This window comes from Chanos chanos, chromosome 10, assembly GCF_902362185.1.
Source record: "Chanos chanos chromosome 10, fChaCha1.1, whole genome shotgun sequence".
NCBI lineage: Eukaryota > Metazoa > Chordata > Actinopteri > Gonorynchiformes > Chanidae > Chanos > Chanos chanos.
Genome location: NC_044504.1, coordinates 21648341 through 21670840, shown reverse-complemented (window position 1 = coordinate 21670840; position 22500 = coordinate 21648341). Strand labels below are relative to the sequence as shown.

General features: G+C 42.4%; 1 protein-coding gene across 12 annotated transcripts in view; it reads right to left on the bottom strand.

Moving 5' to 3' along the window:
* The window catches only part of slc8a1b (solute carrier family 8 member 1b), a 59531-nt gene extending 39991 nt beyond the window's left edge, over nt 1-19540 (bottom strand). For 10 of the 12 annotated variants that reach the window (XM_030786213.1, XM_030786217.1, XM_030786215.1 and 7 more), the window contains exon 1: nt 17724-19288. In XM_030786213.1, the coding sequence (XP_030642073.1) occupies nt 17724-19273 (1550 nt within the window). In that variant the 5' untranslated portion in view covers nt 19274-19288. Of the gene's footprint in view, nt 1-17723 lie in introns of all 12 variants that reach the window. The other 2 variants (XM_030786212.1, XM_030786211.1) reach the window with 1 other exon arrangement.
* Nucleotides 19541-22500: the final 2960 nt, after the last annotated feature.

Here is a 22500-nt window from a genome sequence, read left to right as displayed (position 1 = left end):
CTCCATGTTGTTCATTTTGTGTCATTGACTCTAAAGTCAAAAAATAAAAATTATATAACATTAGGACATTTATCCAATCACCTCACATGAACTCTGAGAAAAAAAGCACAGCATTTCAATATTTCATCATTATGAATGCTATAAATATTTAAAATATTACTACAGTGCAATACACAACACTCACACACACACACACACACAAATATAGTTTTCTATTCTTTGTTGTGACACAGCCATGTCATAAATTGCAGCGGTTTCTATCTCACTAAAGCTTGTTTCCAAACACAGTGCTATATATGTGATCTTCTCAAAACGCCCAATTGAATTCATTTGTGCGCTGACCTGTAACACAAAGCCTTCTAAAGAATAGAACATTAATGATGTTAGCTACGTCCCAAGCCCCTCTACTCAAACAACCTAATTAGCAATGTCCCTGCTGCTAGCGCTAACCGTTTACAGTAAATACATCATTAAGAGTTCTACCGCTATGCTAACCACATAAAAAGAGCTCTTCTTCAAAGGCAAAGCTACAGATATCTAATTACCAAAACATACAACATATACACTGTCCTCTTGTTGTTCAAACATTGCCTCTGCTAGCAGTGATGTTTGGGGGGAAAAAAAATACTTGGTACTGCAAACCTTCAGTCAAGTGATATTTTGGTTATTAAAATATTGACCGAAACCTCCTCTGGGTACATTTTATGCCTATATTAGTCCATTTTCAATCCAGCAACAAAATCACTTGACATTTTTACAGTTTATTTTGACCTTAATCAGAGACAAGTTTTTAATTTGAACTTGTCCAGAAAGAAAAATGTAGTGTCTGGTTTTTTTTTTTCTTTTCTTTCCTTTTTTTTTTTTTTTTGCTTGAGGATGTTAAAACAAATGGTCAAGCTGTTTTAGTCTAATGGTGTTCTTGAGCCAAAGATGGTACTATATTTTAACCATAACACTTTAATTGTACAGAAGCACTGATGCTAGGGTATTCTAGGCTTGACTGAATAATGTAATTAAAGTTTGGCTCTCATAATTAATCAAGTTGATGGTTGGAAGAGTTATTGAGGAAGATAAAGTAATGCTTTTCAGTAATGGAACAGTAAAAGCCTTCTGCACCTAGTGAACCTGGCAGAGATGGCGTGCATCTGTGTGTGTGTGTCTGTGTGTGTGTGTGTGTGTGTGTGTGCACGCGTGTGCGTGTGTGTATCCTTTTGTGAATACATTGTGCACTGGATGGGTGAGGTTAGTATTTTAAGGTCTTTTCTGACATACACAGACTAAAATATATTCAAACACACACACACACACACACACACACACACACACACACACACACACACTGGACAACGAGAGCTAGAGATAGTGTTCATCACAAGGACACTTCCCCAGAGAAGCAGCAACTGTCAGAATAGCGTGGCTCATTTCTGCCAACCAGTCTCTTCTCATACTATACTCCTCCTCTCTCTCTCTCCCTCTGTGTCACACACACACACACACACACACAGACAGACAGAGGGGTGAGGGGATCTGTCCTCTGTCTGTGTTATCTGTATGACCTGTCTCAGGGTGCTCTTTCTGTTTCTGTTGTGCTCATCTCTCTACTGCCTTACAGGTTTTACTGTTTCCCCTCTGCTGTTTAGTGTTTGTTCATGTTTTGTTTTTAAATGAATGTGAATGTGTGTGTGTGTGTGTGTCTGTGTGTGTGTGCACTCTGGGAACGTGTGTGAACGTGTGGAGTCTTGTTGCTTGGACACCCCCCCCCCCCCCCCCCCCCCCCCCCCCCGGGTCTGTCTCTCTATCTCTTTTGGCCAGCTTTAAAGTACAGACTACTCAGAGAAACTTCTAGAAAGAAAGCAGAGAGGGGGTGCGGAAAATCTGGTGACTAGGCAGAAAATCGTAAACCGGGCATGTTGACACCCTCGCCTCAGTAGCTCTCCTTTAGCTTTCAGTCTAACATCAACGGCATCAAACGAGACAGAGCAACCAAACCTGCTACGTCAGCCCTCCCATCATCATCAAAATCTACACACAAAAAGGCAAATGTAAACACATATCATCTCTACATTTCAGCCAGGAACACATTTTATTCCTCACTTTTTATTTTTATTTATTTTTTGTCTCTGTTGTCTCAGTAATAACATTAAAGTGAAGCTTTAAGTTGCATATACATTTGAGAAGTATGGATGCAGTCGATCTTTACTGGTGTTTGTTTGAGTACAAATAGTGATAGTTTACCATGGTGGTGGTGCTTTTATATGTCTCTGAGCATAATTTTATGTCTGTCACAAGGCTGTCTTTACCATATGGGTATATGTCTGTACACACACACACACACACACACACCTAGTCACACATGATCTGTTTACCGTCTAATCAACCTTAAAATTTAGTTTAGTTTAGTTTAGTGAGTACTCAGAATATATATAGTGTGTGTAAATGTATGTGTGTGAATGATGAGGACATGGACAGTGGGCTGTATCTTATCCTTTAACATCAACGATTCTTCCAAACAAAATGTACCTAAGATAAGGAAACTGACTTTCTCATACCCCTCTCAACCCATGTGACTCTACAAACACACACACTCTCTCTCTCTCTCTCTCTCTCTCTCACGCACACACACACACACACACACACACACACACACAAGACATAAATATATTTTCATTGGCAGTAAATCTTATGCTGTACTCTCATAGCATGTGAACATGCTTGTGTGAATGTGAGTATGTGTGGTCGTGTGTGTGTGTGTGTGTGGGTCTAAAACACACTCCCCTTCAACCTGACTCCTTATTTAAGCCCACCTCTTTCTCTCCCTCCCTTCTTCCACTCTCTCTCTCTTTCTGTCTGTCTGTCTTGTGCTTGTTAGAAATGAGCCCTTGACCTAATAAGAGAGAGAGGAGAATACAAGACAGAAGGAGAGAGAGAGAGAGAGAGAGAGAGAGAGAGACTGACAGACAGAAGCTGTGACAATTCTCTTGAGGGTTTCTGGCTGTATTTTCACCCTTCTCTCCAGGAGAGGAAGTGGATTAAACCAACCCCCAGCTTCCCAGCATGCATCACTAGCTTTTGCAACTAAGAAACAAAACCTTTCGGAGACGCAGGACATACCAACATCCTGCTGAGTGCTAAAACTCCAAGACACACCCAGCTCTGTCTAAATATGGCTCCAATTCCGATGAAAAAGCGTTTCCTTTTCTTGTAAATTTGTGGTTTTATCTCTGCATTCACTCTCCTGTTCTGCTTGGTGTGGGTAGCTGCTGCCATGTTGCTAACAGCATCATGGAACTTAAAATAAGATTTCTTAATATTCAAACATGGTGATAATCAATCTTCCACAATGATATTGTTAACTCTAGGTAAATTAACTCACTACAAGTAGCATTAATAATTAAATGAAATCTCAAATGATTAGAACAAGAAAAGAGTCTGTTATACTGCCCCTCACTGAAAATGTTGCGTGTAACTAACTCAGACAACAACCAACCAAAATGAGAAGTCTAATGTTTCTTTACTTGAGATCATGTTTTTTGTTTATTTTATTTTTCAATTTTCCTCATTTATTTGTATTAGGACTGGATTGAACTTGATTCTTTGAGAGCTTCAATATCAGGCCAATACATGGCAGAGAAGATATGTCGTTGATGTATTCGTGCTAATTACTCAGTTATACGTGTGTAGTTACACACACACACACACACACACACACACACACACAACTGCTGTAGTCGCACATGAAAAATCTACAAACTTTGCTGTAATAAGGCAAGACAGACCCCTGATATCACTTAGGAGAGAATTATTAGCTGGTCATTGAAAATGCAGACTGGATTTAAACATCTTAATGATGCATCATCTGTAAACCAGTCTTGTGGTCTATGTGTTTTCAGTAATGACTAAAAAATGCAAACCAGACGAATCCAGCCTCCACAAACAAACATAGGAATTATTTCATGGAATATTCACATCTGAACTTTACTCTTTTTATCACACCCACCCACACACACATACACACACACACACACACTCATTATGTTTTCCCTGAATACCTCATGTTCCACCAAAGTCTGTTTGGCATGTTTCTCCCTTCCTCCTCTCAGCATGACTCTCTCTCTATCACTCACTCTCTTCCTCTCTTCTCTCACTCTTTCTCTTTGTCTCTCTCTCCTGTGACTGACTAAGCTGAGCTGCACCTGTTCATTTAGGGAAAAAAAGCAAATCCATTCAAAATACACACACACGCACGCACTCACACACACACACAAACACACACACACACACACACACACATACACACACACACACAACCTTCCTCGCTGTGGAAAAAAAAGCACTTAAAACAAATTTTCTATATTCAAATCTCTGGACACCACTGTACACATAACACAAATATACAGTATAATATAATATACAGACACCAGCAACCCAAACATTCAGAAACCCAAACATTCCCTGTAATATCCAATCAAAGGACGATGCCTACGCAACTAACCTAACATTAAACAAGATGTAGATCCCATCACACACACAGGTATGCTCTGGTCTGAGGACGGCTGTTGTGTGTGTGTGTGTGTGTGTGTGTGTGTGTGTGTGTGTGTGTGTGTGTGCCTGAGGAGGAGTCTATAAATACGTTAGTGAACCAGGCCAAGGCGGAAATAGGGAAATGAAACAGGACAACCTCCACTGGGCCAGACAGAGACAAAGAAGGGGACCATTACTTCTTTCTTAGCTTTCTGTCCCTCTCCCTCTCTCTCTCCTTCTGTGTGTGTGTGTGTGTGTCAGAAGGTGTGAGAGAGAAAGAGGTTAAAAAATACTCATGTATGTCTGAGTTAGAGTAGGTGCGAATCTGTGGGAGAGAAAGAGAGAAAGAGAGAGAGAGAGAGAGAGAGAGAGAGAGAGAATGGTTATAAGCGTGTGGGTGGATAGAGATTGAAAGACTGAACTGATTGCTGTGTCTTTGTCGGTAGCCTTTGAGAGGAAGTAAGGGCTGTTAAAAGTGTCTCTAGTGGTTCTATAGCCACCACCTACACACACATACACACACATGTCATACCTCACAAACAAGAGATATATTATGTATATTTATGTATACAGAAGGTTCCAAATTGCTATTACCCATGAATTCCGTGGAAACATTTCAGTCAAAAGAGATGAAGAGATGGGAGAGAGAGAGAGAGAGAGAGAGAGAGTTTTGTAGATATCAAAATTTATTCTTTTTTTTTCTGTTCTTCCAGCTGTTTGGATAATTTGTGCTGTCTACATCTGACAAACCCTTGTCTCTTGGTTCAGCGCTACCATTTTTTGTTTTCAGCTTGACACTGTCAAAGAGAAAGATTTGAATTTGAAAGAAAAAAAAAGAATAGAGAGACAGAGGGTGAGAGAGAGAAAGAGAAAGAAAGAAAGAAAGAAAGAAAGAAAGAAAGAAAGAAAGAAAGAAAGAAAGAAAGAAAGAAAGAGAGAGTAGGAGAGTGTCTGGAATGGAAGCAGTCAGCGTGAGCTCATGTTACTCAAAGTGAATAATGTCTAATCAATACAAGTAACTTAATCACTTACACCTCCACACACACACACACACACACACACACACACACACACACACACACACACTTGAACACACACGCACATATGCACACATGCACACACACTCATGCATACACTCAAGCACACATGTACACACACACGTGTGCGCGCGCACACACACGCACACACACGCACACACACGCACACACACGCACGCCATGTGGAAACATAACACACTGTGTCTGTAGAATGTGGATCTATCAAAAGTACGCTAAGGTTGTGACAACACGCTGAAAATGCTTTAGCCACTCACTGTTCCCCATGGAAAGGGGAGGGGGGGGGCAAGCAGGCAGTGAGAGGGGGAGAAAGCAAGAGAGAGGGTGGGGGAGAAAGGGAGAGAAAGCAAGTGTGCAGGAATGGATGAATAATGTAATGCCTCAGAACAGTCTCACTCTGAAATGTCCACACGCACCTCTTTACTCACTCACTCACACACACAGCCAGTAAGAATTATATTAGTTTGTAAGAAAAGAACTGTTTAAAATCAAGGCCAAAATCAGCACGGCAAGCTGGAGGAAGTGACATCATAATACCATCCATTTTCTGTAATCCACAGTTATTTTAAAATACGGATTAAAATACAGTAATTTTATCCCCATTTTTACTTATCTCTCAGCATTTCCTCATTTTTCTGCGTGCCTTGTGTGTATGTCAAGTCACATGTTTACATTAACATGAATGCAAATGGGCATGATGTCTCTCTCTCTCTTTCTCTCTCTCTCTCTCACACACACACACACATACACACACACACACACACACACACATAGAGGTGTGCATTGATTATTCCATGTAAAGAATCCATAGCTGATTGAATCAGAAATTGAATGGATGAACTGATGGATGACTGGGCCAATGCATTAAGATGAATGGATGAAAGAAAGAAAAATACTTCAACAACTAATACAACAGATCGCTAAACCTTCACTTTAACCCAGTGCGCGCATGTGTGTGTGTGTGTGTGTGTGTGTTCAAAACACTGCAGTGGCATTAATGTTTCATGGCATCTGAGAGTTCTTGTTGGGAACTGAACCCACTATGCTCTAAAACACGTACACACACACACACACACACACACACACACACACATCACAGCACAGGTGCTTGTGGACACATTCTGTGATAAGGTCACTTTTTATATAATGCTGCTCTCAATATCTACACATTCCAACAAGAAAAAATAACAGAGAGAGAGAGAGAGACAGACAGACAGACAGACAGCGAGAGAGAGAGCGCGAGAGAGAGAGGGAGAGAGAGAGATTGATGTGCGACATACAACACACACACACGCGCGCACACACACTGCAGTCTCTCAACAAGATAACATCTGGAGTGTCTGGAGGAGCTCCAGTGTGAGTAAGGGTCATTAAGTCCTACTGTCAGTGCTGCAAATAGCCAAGAGCTCCACTGAGCTCCACACCATTAAACTCTACTGCACTGCCCCACTCACACATACCACACACTGTAACCATACACTGCTATAACCCACACATTACTCACTCAACACACAGCACTCAACACAACATTAACCTCTACTGCACTGCCCCACTCACACATACCACGCACTGTAACCATACACTGCTATAACCCACACATTACTCACTCAACACACAGCACTCAACACAACCTTAAAGTCTACTGCACTGCCCCACTCACACATACCACACACTGTAACCATACACTGCTATAACCCACACATTACTCACTCAACACACAGCACTCAACACAACCTTAAAGTCTACTGCACTGCCCCACTTACGCATACCACACACTGTAACCATACACTGCTATAACCCACACATTACTCACTCAACACACAGCACTCAACACAACATTAACCTCTACTGCACTGCCCCACTCACGCATACCACACACTGTAACCATACACTGCTATAACCCACACATTACTCACTCAACACACAGCACTCAACACTACCTTAAACTCTACTGCACTGCCCCACTCACACATACCACACACTGTAACCATACACTGCTATAACCCACACATTACTCACTCAACACACAGCACTCAACACAACATTAAACTCTACTGCACTGCCCCACTCACACATACCACACACTGTAACCATACACTGCTATAACCCACACATTACTCACTCAACACACAGCACTCAACACAACATTAAACTCTACTGCACTGCCCCACTTACGCATACCACACACTGCTATAACCCACACATTACTCACTCAACACACCAGAGAACTACACTGCACTACCACACACTTTAGACCAGTCATATCGACCAATTCTACACACCACTGACAAGTACTGCAAACCACAGACCAGAGGTACAGACCAGTGCTATGCACCACAGACCAAGACTAACCAACCTGTCTGTGGGCAAGATCACAGTTTATCGATTCCTCTGTCCTTTACATGATCAGACTCGGTAAACCAGATACTGGAGTTCCAGCCTGATTCCTTTTTCACAGGGGCTAAATGTCAGTGCGGTCCACCCTAGACTAGATCGCCGGAGAAGCACACTCCTCTCATGCACTTACACACACACGGTCCTGCCAGACCCAGGTTACAACAGATAGTACCACCTCCACAGAGCCATATCCTGTCAACTGAGAGAGACTATCCACAGGGCCCAGCCCTGAACATGAGTCTGCAGGGATTACAGGATTATTACCTGTCTGTAGGGTAGATCAAAACACACACACACACACACACACACACACACAGAGTGGTTTACTGGACCATACTAGATATGAGCAGTAGTTTCTTAACCACTGTGCAGTAGTAGTAATGTAGTTTATAGCAGCAGTAGTTTCTTAACCAGCATGCTGTGTCCTTCATGCTAAATGAGAAGCAGAGGCTATGTGTTTCGTGCTTTGGTGGCTCTTATATGAATCATTTTTATCTGTGTGCTCCACAACAGCAGCTCCCATAGAAATTCAAACTCTCATTCATTTCTTTATGTAAAAAAATATCATTTACAATCAGATACACATGGAATCAATCAGATACACATGGAATCAATCAGATACACATGGAATCACATGACAGACTGTAATGCTGATGCAGCTGTTTGTATCGACATCTCTGAATTTACTGTTTATGATCACCATTGTGTCTGAGTTTAGTACTATTATTGTTTCATTATTATCATTAATATTACTCTTTTTTGAGTAAGGCTGGATGATGGGCTGTTACTTTATGAGTTATGAGTGACTTTATGATGACACACCTGACCCTGTCTGTCCTATAACACACACGCACAGACAAACACTAAAGCACTCTTCACACCATGACTGGAAGCTTTTCCTGGAATGGTCTACTCCAAATTTATACCACTCATTCTCTCTCTCTCTCTCTCTCTCTCTCTCTCTATCTCTCTCTCTCGCTCCCTCCCTCTCTCTCTCTCTCTCCCTCTCTCTCTCTCTCTCTCTCTCTCTCTCTACAGAACATGCAAGCATACAAACAGCCATGTGTGGAATCTCTGCCCTTCAACTCTTAAAGAGCAACCCAGCAACCCAATGACAGAGGAGGTCACAAAGTGAGCAAACAATCATGAAAGAGAGTTTAGACAAGACACAAAGTCTGAGGACACATCACTGATTCCACCATAAAACAGGAGTGAAACGCCCAGTCTTCACAAAGCCTCCTCCCTTCCTTCCTTTGTTATAAAGATAAACATCTTTCTACCTCATTTGTGCTGGGCTTCATTAAGTCAGTGAGACACTAAGCATGTAAGGAAATTCGTAATCATTAAGAGTGTCACTTTACTGTCTGAACTGACTTGGACATTTAAATCTCATTCACACCTCAGGTCACTTCTCTAAGCTCCAAAACATCCACAACTTCTGGTGTTCGGTTTGGGTTAAACGGGGATTAGTTACAAGGTGCAAAGCAGAGAGGAAGAAATAGGACCTCCAGGCCACTATGATTTGGGAAGGGAGTGTGTATGTGTACATGAATGTGTGTGTGTGTGTGTGTGTGTGTGTGTGGAGACAGAGATGTTTTAATCCTCTGAAAGTTTGAGGCAAAGATTTGGAGCTTTGAAGGTTTCACTGCAGAAGGAAAAAAAAGGCCAAACCACTACTGGATCCAGATATGAGATCCAACTATGAGGAGAAATGCATGACAACTAATGAGTACATGCATGTGCATATACTGATGTGTATGTGAATACATGTGTGTTCATATGTACAACTGTGTGTGTGTGTGTGTGTGTGTGTGTGGGGGGGGGGGGGGGGGGGGGGGGTGCGCGCGTGCGTGTGTGTGTGCGAGTAGCTGTCTTGTGAAGGTGTGAGAGTTCCTGAAGTTGGTCTAATCTAGGTAACTCAACCTAAGGCCCAGACAGCATTTCCCTAAGCCTGTAATCCCACTGAAAAAAACTGCTGCTGTACTCTGCCAAAGGGCTTTGTTTCTCTCTCTCTCTCCCTCTCCCTCTCTCTCTCTCTCTCCTGCACCTCTCTTTCCTTCTCAGTGTCCTATATATCCATAGCCACTCCATCACATCTGTTGCTTAGCAAGGACTTTTCTTTGAGCTCAATTTTAGTCTCATTTTTCACTCTGGCTCTCTCTCTCTCTCTCTCTCTCTCTCTCTCTCTCTCTCTGTCACACACACACACACACACGCACCTGTAAAGATTTAGCTAGCTGGTGGAAAACCTATAGACCACAAATGTGTGAGACTTGACTCGCACAACTAATCATTTTTGTTTGTTTGTTTTTCTTTTGTCAAAAAACAGTTTAAACTGGGTTATTTCTTCTAAACTTCAGACAAACCTGTAGTTTTCAGGTGCACATGTAGAACAGATATATGCTTTTTGGATCTTTCCCATACTGTCTTTTGCCTGTGATAGGTAGAATAAGACAGATTGAATGATGTGAATGTGTGTGTGTGTGTGTGTGTGTGTGTGTGCGCGCATGTGTGTTTGTGTGTGCGTGCATGCCTGTGTTCTTTGACTTCACACTCAAACAAAAACAAACAGATTTTAGTGGTGTGTTCTGTTCAGGGTCAAAAGAAAGGAGATCTTCATGTCACTTTGTGAGAGAGGAACACACACACACACACACATTCTTGGATTATGCTGTATGGTAATAGCTGTGTTTTTTGGCAGAGGAGTTTTCCACCTGTTAGTGCAGCTCTCACCAGAGGAGCTGAAAGAAAAGAAACATCAACAAACATATTTGCACACACGCCTGCAAGCACACACATACACACACTTGTGTGCCTGCACACACACACACACACACACACACGCACACACACATTGTAACTGTTTTAGCTGCAGTTCTGCTTTAGCTATTGAGTAACAGAGGGCAGTTTTGGGGTATGGATGAACAAAAGATCAATTGATCCTCTCTCTCTCTTCCCACCCACCTTTCCCTGACTTCTCTGCTGGACAGAAAAGAGGCAGTGCAGTGATGGGACTGTTTGGTGATGTCCAGTTCAACCATAAAAACTGAGATGATCCCATGAAAAACACGCTAAGGCAAAAACACCCAATCGTCTGACGGTCGCCAAAAGGCTTTTCATAAGAGACTCATTAAATCAATCTGTTTACAAAGAGAACATAGCAGAGGCAGGAAGAGAACGAGCACATGAAGGATGAAAGCGATAGATAGTGACAGGGAGACTGATTGTGAAGTGATGAGTTAGGGTATATGCAAGAAAGAGAGACAGAGTGCAAAGGAAAGAGAGGAAGAGAGAGAGAGAGAGAGAGAGAGAGAGAGAGAGAGAGAGAGAGAACAGGCACAATACAGAGAGAGTGAGGCAGAGCGAAAGAGTCAGGCAAAGATAAAAGTGGGAGAGCACGGATGAAAAAAAAAAAGGAGGAGAGAGAAGGATGTTGGTGTGACAGCAACTCGAGGGGCTCATTAGTAGTTGATGAGTCAGCATATGAGGACAAGACCTGAATGACTTGACAGAGAGAGAGAGAGAGAGAGAGAGAGAGAGAGAGAGAGAGAGCTCCAAGCTGATGCCACTAGCACAGGAAGTCAGGGTGCTAATTGAATCGTAGTTAATGAACCCCTCATTAAGGGTCTTGTGAAGAATCTCAGCTCCCTATGTAACATGTGACTTGATGGTTTGACAAAGATAAGAAGTAAGAGAAACAGTAATAAATACAGGGACAAAATGATGAGCAACCAATAGGTGCTTAAGTGCAAACAGTGACATACTAATAAATAAATAATACATCAGAGAACAGTACCCTGTAGAGTGAGCTGTCAAATCCTCTACTGCTTCTTTGTATGTATACATGCTTTTCATTCCTATGTGATGACTTAACTTTTCCTGAAGCTCTGATGGCGCAATCATTAAAATGAACTGAGAGAGAGAGAAAAAAAAGTGAGAGAGAGAGAGAGAGAGAGAGACAGAGAGAGAGAGAGAAAACTAGATAATCCAGCAAGATATGAAACGTGGTTGTAGGTTACTGGTATTATGACATTTTTGTACCATATGGTCACAATGGACCAATGGGGAAGGGTTTTAGAGGAGGGCCAAGACATTGCTCCACCAATCCAAAGTAAGACTTTTGACCAATTGCAGGATACCTGGTGGCCCAAGGTGTGAAGTGCAAATGTTCCCTTGCAAGCCCCCTCAAGGGATTATCCACCATGGCAAATAAGGGCTCTAGGCAGACCCCCAAACCTGGTACATATTCAGGAGTATTCCATGCTGCGTAACAGAGCTGCAAACTGCCGGATACAGCCGATTATCTGTGGAGTATCTGGGAATATACAGGAGTATTCCAGTCCGGATACACCTCTTTTCACGCAGTGCATGTTATAAAGTTGATATAAGAAGCCTCCATAAACATGTTAGCACATTTTATTTGCATGTAACAGTGTATAATTCTTCATTATAGCTGGGACTTAATACACAACTGTCGTCTGTCATAATGTAAGCCCCATCCACTGGTCCATGTCGGGATATTTGTAAGAGTAAAACTGACTTAAATCCTTTAAGTGAAACATATGAAGAATGATAAGCCTTTGTACGGTAGTAATAGCAGGTGCACTTGGTTTGTTGTGGTGTTAATATGAGCTTTTAGCCTAAATGTCACAGAGGCACAAGTGTGTGAGCTGGTCCCTGGTCCTCTTCTCTTTGACTAACACTGCAGGGTGAGAGAGTCTTACGGCACCTATCAGCCTTAATGAGAGATAATGGATTAGCACATCCAACTCTCTTTCTCTTTCTCTTTCTCTCTCTCTCTCTCTCTCCCTCTCTCCTTCTCTTCATCTATCTCTCCCACTTTTTCTCTGTTGCTTGCAGTCTATCTGTTCTGTCTCTCCATTCTTCACTCTCTAACACGGTCTTTCTCTGCGCTACTTTCTCTCACTCTCCTTCTCTCTCTATCTGTTCGTCTGTGAAAAGAAGTCTGGGGTGACACTGTGATAACTCTCACAGACAGAGAAAGAAATAAAGATAACAACATTTTATTTTCACACCAGTGTAGGATGACAGCCAATAAGATGCAAGCATGTGACTAAGACGCCCACCCACTCAACTATATGGGCAGGACATCAGTGAGGTCACATCCTGAATGACTTAAGTGGCTTCTATCTAAACAAAAATTCAAGTATCCATAATCCAGCTGTCTCACAGGTCCGCAGCCAATGACTGAGTGGATTCTAAATTCATTGATTCCAACCCTAGAGACCCAAGAAATGACACAGCTTAACTCTAATGCAGATGGTGCAACCAACCAAGTGATTATGTCCTTGAAGCTAGAGTACAGTTGTGTGTGTATGTGTGTGTGTGTATGTCTGTGTGAGTGTGTGTCTATGTACACTGTTACTAGGACTTAATGTGTATAGTACATAAACACACACTAACCCACATGCAGCACACACAATACTTGGTAGACGCTCTTTTCCCCTCTCTCTCTCTCTCTCTCTCTCTCTTTCTCTCTATCTCTCTTGCCCACACAAACACACAGAAACACACACATACACACACACAAAAATTAAACTTTAAGTCACACACACACAGACATGATGACAACAGAATGATTAAGTGGCACAAACGCACATTCTCACTCTTGCCACCTACTGCCCTGACATTTTCATCACATGAATCAACATGTCTCACAACGTAATGTAATCTCACTAGACGAACAAGAACCCATGTCCTAATTTCTCACTGTGTTTGAGTTTGAGTTTGTGTGTGTATGTATGTGTGTGTATGTGTGTGTGCGTACGTGCGTTTGTGTGTGTCCGTGAGCTCAGCTCGCTTGAGGGCCCGACAGCAAAATAATGTAATTTCTACAGTTGGATGTTCGCTAATAATAATATTTTACACTCTAGCGTTTAGCTAATTCCTTCTGTAATGAGTGTCTGAACGGGCTGCAATAAGCATGTCAAACACATACACACACACACACGTACAAACTCAAACACAGTGTGACAGACACACACACACGCACACACACACCACCATTACAGAAAACATTACCACTTCCTACAGCTGTCTGTGTACTCCTGTGCAGTCAGTTCCACTGTGAAAGTACACAGGGAAAAGCTGAAAGTAAAGTTGTGAGAGCAAAGACAAAACAGGAGTTAAAGTTTCTCCTCTAGTTTTTGTTATACAGTGAAGGAGTGCAGAATTAGGGTGGAGGTAGCCTCTGGCACAGCAATGTAGATCATCTATTTTCTAATTCGCTTCTTTCCTTTCTCACTTTTTTTTCAGACCATAATGTTCTCTCTCTCTCTCTCTCTCTCTCTCTCTGTATTTGGGATGCGTTCAAGGGCGTAGCATGGTTGATTTTTTTTTGTGCAGTCTCCTTTCCAGCCCCTGAGACCCTGTCTGGCCTGTATAACCTCCTTACACCATCACTCCAAAACCAGAACAACCACTTGAGCTAAGACACTGGAAATGCAGAGATGTGTAAATATCTGCGCTGATCAATCAAACTGCACTTAGAGCTTTCAGAATTAAATAAATATTTAATACAATGGCATTGCATCAAGAATGGTGTACACATCCTCTTTAAATCACACATCATCCAAAGAACAAGTTAACAAGACTTCACCTTTTCAGTACATGGCTTGGCCAACAGTGTTTTTTTATTTACAGACCACATGTAAGGCATCATAGCAAGTTGACTGAACTGGAGTCAGAGTAGTTGACTAGTTAATGAATAGTTTAACAAGAAAATCGAGGGGTAAAATTAAAAAAGTTTTGACAGTAAGGGAACTAAGGAGAGAACTGGCTTTGTCACTTGTCGTTGTATTCAGAGATACCTCTAAGGAGGTAGACATCTGTTTCTCGCACCCATTGCTGTTGCTGTATCTAAAACCATGTTATCTAATCAGAGTACGGAAAACACTTTATCAGTCTAAAAATCGATTGATTCTTTGAAACTTGGTACAGATGCAGTGAAAGTAGATGAGTGACAGATTTTCTCTAAAAGAATTGAATTCTCTCAAACTGGATTAAATGGTTAAGTCATGCGAGATATCTGTAACCCTATTCTAGTAAAGTAACAGAAGAATGATTGTGTAATCTATGTAATTGAATTGACTCAGCCATCCTTAGTTTGGGGCTGAGGGAAGAACTGGACAAGAGGCCAAGCGAGTGGGAAAGGTTGAAAGAGGGCAGGAAAGAAAGGGCTTCTCCAACACACCAGTGCAGTGTTTAAGACTGTGGCAGTAATCTAACAGCACATTAATGTTTTCAGTATAAAGCAGATACTGGTATTTCAACTGTGTGGTAGCAAGTATTTGAATTGTACTCAAATGATAGTTCTTGCTCCCGGGAAGACCAGCTGGAGGGACAGTTACACTGCTACCAAGCAAGGTAACCAGGCAAGATATTCGCTTTGATGCAAAGAGACCAAAGTGAATATTGCTTTCAATTTGCCATTGAGCAGAGGCAAAGTGAACCCAGGCTGTATTCAGAGATGTAACATATTGCTGACTAAGCTGGCTAGTTCCTTTTTTATATATTCCACTAAGAAATTTCAGAGCACAGAGTAGTCATGTTGTGTCCACCAATTTTTAACAAACTGTTATTTTTCTGGAACCACTGTAACATCGCAGTGAATTCTCAGGACTGTTCTCTAGTGGAATTTTTAAGCATAATGATTTTTTCACCCTAATGAGTGAATATCATTGTGTTTTTGCTGCCAGTTCTAGGCCCTTCACTCCTGTACTATTTTAGTCAATTCTGCTCTGATATTGGATCGTGCGCACACACACACACACACACACACACACACACACATACAAGAGGACCCATGCACATACACGCACACATCCTCACAACTTTACACATACTGCTGGCAAAGTGTGAGCCACGTTTGTTTGTCTATTACTATGTAAAGAGTGTACTGTGAGGTTTTTCTTTGTTTATTACTATGTAAAGAGTGTACTGTGAGGTTTTTCTTTGTCTCTTCATTATAACCCATATTACTCTCTAAGAGAAACCTGAGCTTGTTTGCTAATTATAATATATACAAGGCCATTATTTTGTAATTCATTTCTTTCTCCTTTTATTTTTGGAATATGTCTTAGAAGCTAATTGTGTACTACACCGTGGTAGGGTAATTTAATTTACATTATTGTCAGTAAATCCGAGACTACTGAACATTATCAAAGGCTTGTTATTCTTTGGGGATGGGGTACATATTAAAGACGCAACATTTCTTAATGAAAAGTTTTGTAATGTTACGTTCACTGTTCCACTACCCATTTCACATCTTCAGGATGCAATTCTAGGACATTGAGACTGAGAGTTCTAATTCTGAGCTCTGTGTTCTGGAATTATCCAAAACTGAAGAGATCAACACGAAAGTGCTTTCTTCCCTCTCCTCCTTACTGGTCTTTTCTGGTCTGCTCTATTCCGCAGTACAGTGGAGAGCTCCTCCCCGGCATCACTCCATCATTTCATTAAACGAGTGTTATTAAAATCCACTTAACGGCCCTCACAGCACAGCTCTATGGAAACTATGCAGTAGGCCAACAGGCCTCGGAAAGTTTGAACTTCCACATCTGCTTTAAATCTGTTTAAAAAGCTGGGTCCTTGTTCCCTCCATCACTTGTCTTACACATGCCGGGGCAAGAGAGACAGAGAGAAAGAGTGGTTCAGGGAGAGTTAGTGTCTGTGTGCATGTGTGTGGACTGAGAGAGAAAAGGACTGTTTTACTAACCCTTACCCTCGTGCATTGAGAAAGTATAAGAAACCATTTGGCCTCTGGCACAGACACACAAGATAGAGAGTGAGGTATAACAGACCAGTTACAACACAGCCACAACTTGTGCTGCAGGTAAAAGTCAGAGTTACAGCAGTTCATTCGTGACAATCCAAACAGAAGATCCAAGCACTGGAGGAGAACCAAGTACATGAAGAGATCAAAATAAGCCACTCAAATAAATGTGTTCTGTAGCTAACCATACACATTGTGGTATGTGATGTAAATGGACTCTTGATGTGTTTCTTCCAAGATTTGAACACAACTGGCAGAGATTTCATCTGCTAAGCAACTATATTTCATATTACTACTCATTTCTAATAATGATGCTCAATAATACAATTATTTGGTAACATCTGTCAACCTATACATTAAGATTTTTTGGAAGTGAGAAACCTGTGGAAAATTCTAAAAAAATAGTAACTACTCAGCAGCAACTTCATCAGTCAGAGCCTGTTGTTTGTTTGAAATCAAATAAGTTTTGAGGGTGAAAGCATACAATGGACAGTTGAAAAGAAAAAGACTGATAGATAAATGGAGGAGTGAAGAAAAGGGGACAGTTTATGCAGATAGCAGAGATGACATCTCAATTTGGCAGTTTCATTGTATCATGGTTGTCACGTTGCCATGCCGACACCATGATGTCACACAAAGACATGTACAGCATCCACCATGCATCTTAAAAATCTGGCGCATAATCCTTTGATATCACTCATGCAATTTAACTGCACTGACAGGGCTGTGAGTTACTTTACCCTTCCATTTTAAGTCCTCAGATTTATAAAATTAGACTACTGTAAGAGTTTTGTAAACATCTTTTGAATTATATGAATTTTTGATTATTTCATGACAACCCCATGAATAATGCTGCTTTGCTGGCTTAACCTTCAGAGGTAGCACTGTCAGTACAGTAGAGATCAAAAATTGATCAGATTTACTTTAAATTCAACAAAGATGAAATTGCAACTTACAAGATCTCATCATTTTGGAACTCCAGAACTCCATGGGTGTCCTCAAAGTCCTCTCCTCCTCCTCGAGCTGACCCCTCAATGGTCTTGTAGGGTACCATGACAACGCCACGGGCTCCAGATGTACGCAAAACCTTCACCTCCATCACACCAACGCTCTCACTCACATGAACCACCGGCTCCTCAAATGTGAAGATTCCTGCATGGTCATCGTCGAAAATGGTCACAGTTGCAGTGGAGGGCAGGCCAAGTGTTGCCATGGTCTCCACGTGATTGGCTTCAGTAGTGTCGGGTTCTGCACCTTCGTAGACTACGCGGACATTGCTTAGGTGGATCAAGAAGTTCTCGTCCTCCTCAAAGATGTCATCGTCTATGATTCCGACACGGATCTCTTTCTGTGTCTCACCTGGTTTGAACACCACCGTGCCCTCAGTGAACTCATAGTCTGAGCCAGCATTTGCCGTGCCATCTTCGGTTCGGAAATCCACGGACACTGTTTGTGTGATGTCTCCACCTCGCCGAACCACGTTCACCGCCACTGTTCCACAGTTTTCCAAACACTGGTAGGAACCAGGGTCAAAGTAGATCTTGGAGATTGGATCATTCTCGCCGGTGTCAGATCGGACCTCATGCATGCTCACGGCTTTCCTGGCCTGATCTGCTGCATGCTTCTTCAGAATGTTCCCAGCACCTGTCATCAGGCGTGTTGCCTGGCAACGGTAAAATGCTCGACTCTTCTGCTGCTGGCTGAGGACTTGGTAGTTGGCGAGTTCGATCAGCTGTTCAACTTCTTTATCTGGATGCTTCTGTTTCAGCTCCTTCAGGATCTTGGCCATGTCACGGCGAGCTTCCTCTTCATCCAAATCCTTATCATCCAGATCCAAAGCCAAGGTCCCATCCAGAAAGTCAACAGCATGGGAGTTCAACATCTTCCCATCCATCTCAATGTCAACTTTGGATGGCAGTGGCCGGTCACCTTCAGTCTCAATGATCATGCCACGCTGCTTGCCAGCCCTGTACCGCTTGTAAACATATTTGTAGAACAGCAGGCGTCGGTCTGCAATCCAGGCAAACACGACACAAATGGGGAAGAAGAAGAGGGTCAAAAGCCCCTCCCACACCTGGACAACACCCGGTGAGATGACAGCAAGAATCAGATAGAGCCAGAGGTAAGCGAAGATACTCCAGGCAGCCGTGACAAAAAACACGCGAAGGTGTTTCACCTTGCGGTGCTCTCCGTCTGGAACCACGTAAACACAGATTCCAATGATCACAAACATATTGAAAGCCGCGCTACCCACAATGGTGGAAGGCCCAAGCTCACCAGCATCAAACCCATGCCCACAGACTTCAATAACAGACAACAGGATCTCTGGAGCAGAAGATCCCAAAGCCATGAGGGTAAGGTTGGACACGGTTTCATTCCAGATACGTACAGTTGTCGTTGTGGTCTCACCATTTGGCTTCTTGATAGTAATCTCCTTCTCCTGAGAGGTGATGACCTCAATGGATGCCATGAATCTGTCAGCAATGATGGACACTCCGAGGAACATATAAACCAGAGCCACAAAATATACAGTGGCTCGTGCCACCTTGTCCCCGAATGAGGGGTTTTGAGGTTCCCAAACAGGCAAAACCACCCCCTTTAAGCATTTGGTAGTCCCTCCACAATTCCCTGAACCATTGGTGACTACGGGATGGTCTTGGCCATGATTTGGGGTGTTTTCTGAAATCACATGATGGACATTGCTGAAGAGAATTGTCGCAATGACCAGACCCCTCAGGCCCTGCCAGAGAAAGGTGGTCTTGAGAGGCCTCATCACTCAGTGAGATGGGAAGTCACACCTCTACTGCTTTAGAAACCTGCACAGGAAAAGGAAATACAGAAAATAAGAAACTACAATGCTGCAGCATGCTATCGCATTGTCTTATTCCACTGAGCACTCTAAAGGCAGTGAGTTTGTTTATGGTTCTCTTCATAAGGAAGAGATATAAATGAGCAGGAAGCATTTCAGTACTTAACATACTGACTCTGCTTAAATTTACAAATGTGTCTTGTGGCAAAAACATGAACCATATCTGGTTTATTATTGATGAATAATGCCAGAAGCCTCAATATGGTTTTTTGAAAAATGAACCTATGCGTTTTGCCTGAGCTAAGTTGAGATTTTCTGGCGGAAAAGGCAATAAATTATTAAATGTTTTAGCAGGTCTCCAGTCGGTTATGAAGCATGGAAAGAAGAGACTGATCCAATCTAAGAACATCAGGCAGGATGCAACGGGTGAGCCACCGAGACAGCGGGAGAGGTGCAACACTTACTCATAGCCTTAGCAGCAGTGGTGCACACACACGCGGACGTGGACACACACACACTCACATTTTGTCTGCCAAGAAGCAGATGGTGTCTTTTAAAGAATATTAAAAAATGAAATAAATATACACTTTTTTTCCGGTAGTCTTGAATCTCTAATGGTGATGATAATTTAAACCGATACAACCCTTTCCTGTATACTTCTCTGTTTTTGAAAGGCGATGCTCAGAACTAACATAATCATCGGAGGTTAAATCACATGGTACGTATTTACTGTTAAATTATATTTAATTTCACCTCTGGAATATGGCCTCTTCTTGAATGTTCGGGTCGAAATCGTTCAGTAGCATGGTTACAATCAAAGCCACAGTGCGCTACAGAAAGCTCCCACAGCTGCAGTGACATTAGCGCGTGCCAGATTTAAAGCGAGCGCATACCCCACTCACCGAGTCTGGACCCCTTGCAATTCAGTTTTCTTTTATTTACCGACATACACAAATTCATACAGTTCCCGACTTCTTTCCAAATAACGCTGTTTCAGTGTTTCCGACGGCACGGTTGCTGAGTAACCTAGCCAATAAATCACACTCTTCGCTCCTCTTCCAAAACATCTGATGCATAAATTCGATTCCCCTCGGGTGAAGAGAATGCGGCGGCAAAATCACACTATTTTACGTTCTCTTAACTATTCACGGTGCAGTGTGTGGGACTGATTTCCAAAGCCGCGTGGAGTGCGGCGTGGTTGTTGCCGATGGAAGGCTTGGGTGGCTAGACCAAGATAACACTACAAAAGCACCGTGCTTGTTTGATACAACTTTCACGTGCACACAGCCTGTATCCAGTAGCACGAGGAAAACCGTGCTACGGCGGGAGACGTGGGCTGGAACAACACGGACACTGCAGCAACATACACGCTCTCTCTTCTCCCTCTCGCACACACTCAAACCGGACAAAGAGCACTAAGATTACTGAATTAAAGCCCATACAACACAAGCTACTCTCCCGCAACAATGACTATCCGTATCAATTGTGCTGCTTGTAACATAATAGTACCTTTATCTCTGTTCGAGTAGCCAGTCTTACAGTAACCTACTGCTACTGTCACTAACTGCTGAATCGAGTTATATTATTAAACTTATCAAGAACTCAGATTATAATTAAAAACAAGGTAGCGTCCAAAATCTAAAGAATGAACAAGTTGGGTCTTACCTTTCTGCAGAGCTCCGATCTTCTACGACCAGGAGAAGTCGGGAGTAGGTGCAGTAGGCGAGCAAGAACGGAGAGAGAGAGAGAGATATTGTACGTTGGGAAGCCGTCAGTAGTATTGCGGCTCGCATTCGTTTTTGGTTTTTATACGAGATGAAAGAGAGATAGGGACCCTTAGCTGTAAAATCAGTCACTGATTCCCATACACTCGTTTTTTCAAGACAGACCCGCAGTAGATCAAATATCGGATGATTTGTCAGCAAATCTGCGATTCAGAGGACAAAAAGGTGCGTGCGAGTTCTTCCTCATTCTTTCCCTCTCTCTTAGCTCAGAGGCTCAGTGTGTGAATGTGTGTGAGAGTGGGTGAGTGTGAGTGCCCCCGCGGAGCCTCGCGCTCGGAACGGGACACGCGCGCAGACGGGGAGAGAGGAGAAAGGGTGCCTTTACAAGAAGGGGAGACCATGGGGTTTCTGCTTTCTCTCTCTCTTTCTCTCTCTCTCTGTCACACACATACATGCGCAACTGTGTTCTTAATATTCCTCCTATTCCCGTTGATTTTGTGTCGGTAGGGAAACGACACCCCATATCATAGCTCTGTCCATCAAGACTCGGCAAAGTCACCCCATATCACCCCGACGAAAGAAAGTTTAATGTCCAGCTATCATAATTCATTCTTTCTAAGACATGGTCATTTGCAGAGAACTTAGTGGTCCCTATAGCCCATATCTACAAGTTTCATTGCAACATTGAGAACATGGAAATTAACCCCGTTAACCTATTAACCTATCTAATGTAATTAACCTATTTGATATAATCTCTCTCTCTCTCTCTCTCTCTCTCTCTCTCTCTTCAGAGGGGGTTTATTGATTATTATTAAAGGCTGGTACCAGTTTTAGGGGTTTTGATTTGTTTTGTTTTGCTTTCTGGTGGGGTGGGGTGGGGGGGTGTAGGAGATGAGAGATTGGCCGTTAGGCGGCTGTATCAAGGTTTGAGGTGCTGTTGGATAGACTGAGAGCTTTTCCCTGTTACCCCGATCAACGTCACGCATCGGTGCTCGAATTCACGAGTAATTGCTTTAAACGTGTTTTTGGTGGGAAACGGGGAGCTAGCAAGACAGATGCTAGACAGACAGAAATAAACAAATTACAAATAAATTATACGAACACAGTTTAACAAGGAATTAGTCATTTATCACTCCATTATTTCATTCTAAAAGCGTTAAACTACTCTTCAAATCAAACCACTCTCACTGAAAGACCCGT